The sequence below is a fragment of the Salmo salar genome, chromosome ssa12 (assembly GCF_905237065.1).
Source record: "Salmo salar chromosome ssa12, Ssal_v3.1, whole genome shotgun sequence".
Lineage (NCBI taxonomy): Eukaryota > Metazoa > Chordata > Actinopteri > Salmoniformes > Salmonidae > Salmo > Salmo salar.
This window is the reverse complement of record NC_059453.1, coordinates 93,537,479-93,547,194: the sequence shown is the minus strand read 5'-3', so window position 1 is coordinate 93,547,194 and position 9,716 is coordinate 93,537,479. Positions and strand designations below refer to the sequence as shown.

Genomic DNA, 9,716 nt, shown 5'->3' with positions numbered 1-9,716 from the left:
TTTTCTGGAAGCTTGCTTCAGAGCTCGTGTATTTTCTGTATACCAGGGAGCTAGTTTCTTATGACAAATGTTTTTATTTTTTAGGGGTGCAACTGCATCTAGGGTATTGCGCAAGGTTAAATTGAGTTCCTCAGTCAGGTGGTTAACTGATTTTTGTCCTCTAGACGTCCTTGGGTAGGCAGAGGCAGTCTGGAAGGGCATCAAGGAATCTTTGGGTTGTCTGAGAATTTATAGCACGACTTTTAATGCTCCTTGGTTGGGGTCTGAGCAGATTATTTGTTGTGATTGCAAACGTAATAAAATGGTGGTCCGATAGTCCAGGATTATGAGGAAAAACATTAAGATCCACAACATTTATTCCACGGGACAAAACTAGGTCCAGAGTATGACTGTGGCAGTGAGTAGGTCCGGAGACATGTTGGAGAAAACCCACTGAGTCGATGATGGCTCCGAAAGCCTTTTGGAGTGGGTTGGTGGACTTTTCCATGTGAATATTAAAGTCACCAAAAACTAGAATATTATCTGCTATGACTACAACGTCCGATAGGAATTCAGGGAACTCAGTGAGGAACGCTGCATATGGCCCAGGAGGCCTGTAAACAGTAGCTATAAAAAGTGATTGAGTAGGCTGCATAGATTTCATGACTAGAAGCTCAATAGATGAAAACGTCGGGGGTTGTAAATTGAAATTTGCTATCGTAAATGTTAGCAACACCTCCATCTTTGCGGGATGCACGGGGGATATGGTCACTAGTGTAACCAGGAGGTGAGGCCTCATTTAACACAGTAAATTCATCAGGCTTAAGCCATGTTTCAGTCAGGCCAATCACATCAAGATTATGATCAGTGATTAGTTCATTGACTATAACTGCCTTTGAAGTGAGGGATCTAACATTAAGTAGCCCTATTTTGAGATGTGAGGTATCACAATCTCTTTCAATAATGGCAGGAATGGAGGAGGTCTTTATACTAGTGAGATTGCTAAGGCGAACACCGCCATGTTAAGTTTTGCCCAACCTAGATCGAGGCACAGACACGGTCTCAATGGGGATAGCTGAGCTGACTACACTGACTGTACTAGTGGCAGACTCCACTAAGCTGGCAGGCTGGCTAACAGCCTGCTGCCTGGCCTGCACCCTATCTCATTGTGGAGCTAGGGGAGTTAAAGCCCTGTCTATGTTCGTGATAAGATGAGAGCACCCCTCCAGCTAGGATGGAGTCCGTCACTCCTCAACAGGCCAGGCTTGGTCCTGTTTGTGGGTGAGTCCCAGAAAGAGGGCCAATTATCTACAAATGCTATCTTTTGGGAGGGGCAGAAAACCGTTTTCAACCAGCGATTGAGTTGTGAGACTCTGCTGTAGAGCTCATCACTCCCCCTAACTGGGAGGGGGCCAGAGACTCTCTGCTGTAGAGCTCATCACTCCCCCTAACTGGGAGGGGGCCAAAGACTCTCTGCTGTAGAGCTCATCACTCCCCCTAACTGGGAGGGGGCCAGAGACTCTCTGCTGTAGAGCTCATCACTCCCCCTAACTGGGAGGGGGTCAGAGACTCTCTGCTGTAGAGCTCATCACTCCCCCTAACTGGGAGGGGGCCAGAGACTCTCTGCTGTAGAGCTCATCACACCCCCTAACTGGGAGGGGGGCCAGAGACTCTCTGCTGTAGAGCTCATCACTCCCCCTAACTGGGAGGGGGGCCAGAGACTCTCTGCTGTAGAGCTCATCACTCCCCCTAACTGGGAGGGGGCCAGAGACTCTCTGCTGTAGAGCTCATCACTCCCCCTAACTGGGAGGGGGGCCAGAGACTCTCTGCTGTAGAGCTCATCACTCCCCCTAACTGGGAGGGGGCCAGAGACTCTACTGTAGAGCTCATCACTCCCCCTAACTGGGAGGGGGCCAGTGACTCTCTGCTGTAGAGCTCATCACTCCCCCTAACTGGGAGGGGGCCAGAGACAATTACTCGATGCCGACACATCTTTCTATCTGATTTACACGCTGAAGCTATGTTGCGCTTGGTGACCTCTGACTGTTTCATCCTAACATCGTTGGTGCCGACGTGGATAACAATATCCCTATACTCTCTACACTCGCCAGTTTTAGCTTTAGCCAGCACCGTCTTTAGATTAGCCTTAACGTCGGTAGCCCTGCCCCCTGGTAAACAGTGTATGATCGCTGGATGATTCGTTTTAAGTCTAATACTGCGGGTAATGGAGTCGCCAATGACTAGGGTTTTACATTTGTCAGAGCTAATGGTGAGAGGCTTCGGCGTCTCAGACCCGTAAAGGGAGGAGTAGAGACCAGAGAAGGCTCAGCCTCTGACTCCGACTCGTTTAACGGGGAGAACCGGTTTAAAGTTTCTGTCGGCTGAATAAGCGACACCGGTTGAGCATTCCTACAGCGTTTCCCTCCAGAAGCCATGAGGGGGGGGGGGGCTGCCCCACTCCCTAATAAATAATAAAAATAGGGGCCCTGGATACACTGGTACCAGATGACAGGTTCCCAACACTATAGGTAACTCTAGATCCAATAATAACATGGTCACTATCTGAAATACGTTTTCGATGCACTATATAGAACCTGGTCTCGAAGTAACTAAGTCATATATTTACATATTTCACAACCAAGCGGTTAGGAAGAAAGTGGCCTGCCTGAGTGAATCAGACAGCACGGTGTCAGGTGACACAAATGTCACTGTGATAAGGAAATGGGAAGAAAATATGCAAACACATAACTTCCATGCCACAAACTGTTCTTCAGATACAGGAAGTGATATGTTATAAAGCTTTAGTCACAACCCAGGTATACAGGGAGAGAGAGGGTTATATAGTGCAGTTCAGGCCATACAACGTTCTCTCTGAAGCGGATTTCTGCAGGTTTACTAAAAGCATCAGAGCATCCTTCGGCTCCTGGGTACATCATCATAACACGGTAATGAATTTGAATAATGAAAAAGTTATATACGGTTCAAATAGACTAAATATGGAACTATTATCAATCAACCTTATTCAATAATCTTCTTTGAGTAAATGTCATAGAAAATTGTTTGCAATGTCATTATTTTGTACCAAAAAAAAAAAACAGAGCAAAAGAAATGTGCCTAATTTGCATAATATTTGCATAATATTTGATGTTCTTCGTGTGAAAAACTGCTGTGAGACTGCACAGGAAGCAACTGTATGCATATGTCAGATGTTTTGAGGCTTCCGCTCTTCTTGAGGTCAGACAGTCTGCAAGGCTAGTGTTCTCCTTTCTGTCTTTAAAGCCTTTTGGTCTGATATCTATTGACAATTTAAAGCTGAATTAAATAACCAGGACCGAACCGGACTCTGATGAACACTTTGTGGCGACTATAATAGCAAATCATTTCTAACAGATCATTTCTACCATAAAACATCAGGAAGACTAAACTATTTTTGTATGGTAAAAGAATGGAAACATATACTGCACTAATAAAATCATTTTTAAAGAATTGTTTTGTGTGAAATATCTGGGGTTTTTTTTACAAATCATCTTGACTGACATATACAGACAGTTTATAGACAAGAGATCTATACCAAACTACTAAGATGTATAATAACTGCTCTATTACCCAAAGCAATCATGAAGGTGGCGTCCTTCAATGTCAGAAGATTGGGCACAAGCAAAGTGAATGATAAGAACGTCCTGAAATATCTCATCAAGGTGATTATTCTCTCATTGTTCTGGAAATACATTCACATTCTCTTTTCATACTTATTACTCAACAATGAGTCTGTCATTCTATTCTATTTAATTCATTCCATTCTATTCTATTCCATATGGGCAGATTGTGTCTCGCTACAGTGTCTTGTTGATTCTAGAAGTGGTTGATAGGACTGGCAAGGCCATGGCAATGTTCCTTAAAGAGCTGAATGACACAAGGTGTGCTACCACAAAGTATTTTCTTAATCTCTGTTCTAAAACATACAATAATACCTGGATCCCTAGCAATTCTCCTGTATACATGTCATATATCCACAGCTATATAATACAGTGATTAATACCTTTCTGTTGTAACCTATGCCACTGAAGAAAAAGGCATTTAAGCAATAAGGCACAAGAGGGTGTGATATATGGCCAATATACCACGGCTAAGGGTTGTTCTTATGCACCACGCAATGCAGAGTGCCTGGATACAGCCCTTAGCCGTGATATATTGGCCATATATCACAAACCCCCAAGGTGACTTATTGCTATTATAAACTGGTTACCAATGTAATTAGAGCAGTAAAAATAAATGCTTTGTCATACCAGTAATATACGGTCTGATATATTGTGGCTGTCTGCCAATCAGCATTCAGGGTTGGAACCACTCAGTTTATAATATGTGTTATATCCTTTTGGCAGGGCCAATAAGAAGCATCCTTACACCATGGTGAAGAGTCCCAGACTGGGGCGCGACACCTACAAGGAACAGTTTGTCTTCCTCTACAGGTACTGACACAATGTGTTGTTAGACAAGCTTACAATTGGCTCATTCATCTTCCCCTCCTCTCCCCTGTAACTATTCCCCAGGTCGTTGCTGTAAATGAGAACGTGGGAGGATGAGAAGTAGACTACGAACGACAAAATCCGATTTCACTTACATTGAGGCTTATCTAAGATCTGAAATGAACTGGTCATTTTTAGATAATAATGAACACGTGTACATAAACAGCAAAGAGGACCTGATCCTAGATCAGCATTCCTACTCAGGGACACTTTATGAATACGGGCCCTGTAGATGAACGTGATAAGCTGTAAGATGACAGATGCCTCATGTATTGTTGATGCCAGACAGGACCATGTGAAGCTGACTCACAGCTATCAGTATAAGGACAACAAGGTGGGAGATGAGGACGCCTTCGCTAGAGAGCCCTACATCCTCCGCTTCACCTGTCTCAATACAGGTAGTGTTATAGTAATGTCTTCACTAGAGAACCCTGTTTCACCTGTCTCAATACAGGTAGTGTTATAGTAATGTCTCCACTAGAGAGCCCTACATCCTCCGCTTCACCTGTCTCAATACAGGTAGTGTTATAGTAATGTCTTCACTAGAGAACCCTGTTTCACCTGTCTCAATACAGGTAGTGTTATAGTAATGTCTTCGCTAGAGAACCCTGTTTCACCTGTCTCAATACAGGTAGTGTTATAGTCATGTCTTCACTAGAGAACCCTGTTTCACCTGTCTCAATACAGGTAGTGTTATAGTAATGTCTTCACATACGTTATCATTTATTTACCATCTATCCTCTTTAGTTCCTATTATTAGGGCCCTGTGTTCCTACTGACCACGTGTCCTTATAAAGGAAAACTCAGAGACCTAGTTATAGCATGTGTTAGATTCTGGGTTCTGACTTCAACTTGGAACATTGTTATACTAGAGACATGATACATCAGAGGTAATACTATAGTATCTGAGGAGTGATAGAGACTGGTTTTTACATCAGAAGATAATGGTTATCTGTAGGAACCAGATGGCTTTGGAATGTGCTGAGTGGACGGGAGGAAGTCACAGGATTTCTATAGGGGATACTACAGGTGGAGAGCTTTGGATTAGGCGTCAAGGGGGTTGAGGTCAGGTCAGGTCACCTTAAGGGAGAAGGAATGGTTTATTACCCCATCACTTCCTGTCGAACCATAACAGATCTAAAGGGTTGGAGAGACGGAGGAGTGCATCTAAACTGGAGTATATATACTGTGTTGGTGGAAACATGTTTTGTCCAATGCAGCTGTATTGATCCTCTGGGAAGAATAAACTTGGTTAAGCTTTCATAATGTCTGTTGAGTTTATTACTCTGAGAATTAGAACCCAACACATGTAACTCTGGCAGATATTTTTAATAACTCCTTACCCCTACTATGGTACCTACTCCAGACTGTTCACAGTAGACCTGGGGTTGGGTCCTAGAACAATTCCTCTCAGGATACGACACGATTGCTTTATATCCTATAGTGCTGAAAGACCTCGTGTTGATCCCGGTGCACACCAAGCCTGAAGACTCTGTGAAGGAATTGGATAAGCTGTACGACGTCGTCAAAGTAGTGAAGAAGAAATGGAAGACTGATGTAGGTTTACTCACTAATGCTCACCTGGGTACACACACTTCCTATTTTGAAAGTTAAGGTTCACTGACACTTTATTTTAAAGTGCAAATAGTTGCCACTAATTTGTAGTGTATAAGTGTGTATATAAGTAGCTAACAAGGTATTTATTGTGTCTTATTAGCCATATATTATACCTTAATTAAGGGTTTTCTTAATCAAACAGTATAAGTCACAGCTTACTTAAAATCAAGAGAATATAGAAGTAATTTAAAAATATATATACATTTTTTTATTTCTTTGTATATTCTTTATTATTTTCCTTTTTACATTTTTATTATTTAAAAAACTTTTTTTTTTCTTCATAGAAATACTTTAGTGTGGTATCACTGTTTGTGTCTCTGGCAGCACATCATGATCCTGGGCGATTTCAATGCGGACGGATGTTATGTCACCAAGAGAGGCATGAGAAATATCCGTATCCGTAGTGACAAGAAGTTCCACTGGGTGATTGGAGATGATGTGGACACCACAGCCAACACAAGCAACGACCACACCTACGACAGGTAGACCTACTCCAAATAGGCTATAGACTCATGGTGTACGACAAAAAGGTTATGAATTGGATCAAATACATCAAATATGGTATAATATAGTCCTTTCTCAATTTCTCATAATCCTTTCTCAAAAATGTCCAAAAGAACCCTATGAAATTAATGGAAATGGTTAACTGTTAAGCAAAGTTTTATAAATATATATGTTCAATATTGCAAACAGGACCTCTGAAGACACATATCATCATGTCATTTCTTTAGCCATTGTGGAATATTTTTGTTTCCTTTGCGTCCTATCAGGATTGTGATGTACGGGGATGACATGTTGAATGCGATGGTCCCCAACTCAGCCAAGCCCTTCAACTTCCACAAAGCCTTTCGCTTATCTAAAGCTATGGTACGTCATATTTCATCTTTCAGCCATCTGTTTTCCATCTTGGACTAAATCATTTTCAATTGAGATTCTCCGTTGAGTTGTTTTTTTTTTGTTAGTGTTTTTAGGGTAATCCCTTACTCCATAAATATTTCACTCCCTCAAATGATGCAGGCTTTGAGTATCAGTGACCACTACCCTGTAGAGGTGGAGCTGACGACGGCTGAAACTGTACCACAGAAGAAAGAGGAAAAAGAGATAGAGGAAGAGGAAGTAGAGTCTCCCAGTGTGAACCCAATACCACGGAAGAAGAAAATACCCGTGAGAAGAAAGAGAAAAATAGGGAAGTCCGAACAAGCCTAGAAATAACAAAACATGATTTATATAAATAATTATATTCTAACTCCATAAATCTGTTTCTGTTTCAAATGTTTCAAGTGCTTCATTTAATAAAGACCTACATGCAATATTCTATGCAGGAAATATTTTACGATAAACATTTCCTAAGTAAACCAATCCAAGTTGTCTGTTTATCTTCATTAGAAAATATATTTTCAACATAGAAATAGGTCACACAAAAAATATAAACTGGCTAACAACACAGTGTGAAACTACTGCAGCTATAGGGCTTAAAACGGTTTGTGAGTGTATTCTAACCACACTTCTGGTGGTTGACAGTGCTGCATATAGTGTACTGTACTACAGCAGACACTGTACAGCAGGATGGAGAGAGCAGACACTGTACAGCAGGATGGAAAGAGATGACACCGTTTCTCCCAGGAGTTACCACGAAATTGTGGTCCGGTCCGCAAAGGATGGACCTGTTTACACACTCAGCTCAGAAAGACAATCTGGGTGTGGTGGCAGACTGGTTACTGCTCTAATATCTTGAATAATGAGATATAAACTCAGCAAAAGAAGAAACGTCTCCTTTTTCAGGACCCTGTCTTTCAAAGATAATTCATAAAAATCCAAATAACTTCACAGATCTTCATTGTAAAGGGTTTAAATACTGTTTCCCATGCTTATTCAATGAACCATAAACAATGAATGAACATGCACCTGTGGAACGGTCGTTAAGACACTAACAGCTTACAGACGGTAGGCAATTAAGGTCACAGTTATGAAAACTTAGGACACTAAAGAGACCTTTATACTGACTGAAAAACACCAAATGAAAGTTGCCCAGGGTCCCTGCTCATCTGTGGCCAGGGCAATAAATTGCAATGTCTGTACTGTGACACGCCTAAGACAGCACTACAGGGAGACAGGACGGACAGCTGATCGGTCTCGTTGTGGCAGACCATGTGTAACAACACCTGCACAGGATCGGTACATCCGAACATCACACCTGCGGGACAGGTACAGGATGGCAACAACAACTGCCTGAGATACACCAGGAACGCACAATCCCTCCATCAGTGCTCAGACTGTCCGCAATAAGCTGAGAGAGGCTGGACTGAGGGCTTGTAGGCCTGTTGTAAGGCAGGTCCTCACCAGACATCCCCAGCAACAACGTTTCCTATGGGCACAAACCCACCGTCACTGGACCAGACAGAACTGGCAAAAAGTGCTCTTCATTGACGAGTCACTGTTTTGTCACACCAGGGGTGATGGTCGGATTCGGGTTTATCGTCGAAGGAATGAGCGTTACACCGAGGCCTGTACTCTGGAGCGGGATCGATTTGGAGGTGGAGGGTCCGTCATGGTCTGGGGCGGTGTGTCACAGCATCATCGGACTGAGCTTGTTGTCATTGCAGGCAATCTCAACGCTGTGCGTTACAGGGAAGACATCCTCCTCCCTCATGTGGTACCCTTCCTGCAGGCTCATTCTGACATGACCCTCCAGCATGACAATGTCACCAGCTGTACTGCTCATTCTGTGCGTGATTTCCTGCAAGACAGGAATGTCAGTGCCATGGCCAGCAAAGAGCCCGGATCTCAATCCCATTGAGCACGTCTGGGACCTGTTAGATCGGAGGGTGAGGGCTAGGGCCATTCCCCCCAAGAAATGTCCGGGAACTTGCAGGTGCCTTGATAGATGAGTGGGGTAACATCTCAATGCAAGAACTGGCAAATCTGGTGCAGTCCATGAGGAGATGCACTGCAGTACTTAATGCAGCTGGTGGCCACACCAGATACTGACTGTTACTTTTGATTTTGACCCCCCCCCTTTGTTCAGGGACACATTATTCCATTTCCGTTAGTCACATGTCTGTGGTACTTGTTCAGTTTATGTCTCAGTTGTTGAATCTTATGTTCATACAAATATTTACACATGCTAATTTTGCTGAAAATAAACGCATTTGACAGTGAGAGGACGTTTCTTTTTATGCTGAGTTTATATGACAAAACAGAAATTATTGTAGCCAGAAATAGTGAACTTAAGAAGTAATCAATGAGTCATAGCTAATCAAAACAAAAAAGTGCTATTGTGCTCCGTAGCTGGAAGGAGGGAGGAGAGGGAGCGAGAGGGAGAGGAGAGGGAGAGAGAAAATAGAGAGGGAGGAGAGGGGGAGGAGAGAGAGAGGGGGGGAGAAAGAGGGGGGGGAAGGGTTCCCAGTGTATACCATTGTAAATACAACCCATATTTCTGTTTATTTATTTTTCCTTTAATACTTATAACGTCATTATAACACTGTATACAGACATATGACATTTAAAATATATCTATAATGTTTACTGTACGTTTTTTATTTCACTTTTGTTTATTATCTATTTAACTTGCTTTGGCAATATAAATGTATGTTT

General features: G+C 42.6%; 1 protein-coding gene across 1 annotated transcript; it reads left to right on the top strand.

Moving 5' to 3' along the window:
• The first annotated feature begins 2,658 nt into the window (after nt 1-2,658).
• LOC106566188 (deoxyribonuclease-1) lies at nt 2,659-7,481 on the top strand. Its single transcript, XM_014134061.2, has 9 exons — nt 2,659-2,924; nt 3,592-3,677; nt 3,802-3,896; nt 4,362-4,448; nt 4,791-4,903; nt 5,950-6,062; nt 6,447-6,604; nt 6,893-6,989; nt 7,140-7,481. Exons 2-9 carry the CDS (start codon nt 3,597-3,599, stop codon nt 7,326-7,328), a joined length of 933 nt encoding a protein of 310 aa, XP_013989536.2. The 5' UTR covers nt 2,659-2,924; nt 3,592-3,596; the 3' UTR covers nt 7,329-7,481.
• Nucleotides 7,482-9,716: the final 2,235 nt, after the last annotated feature.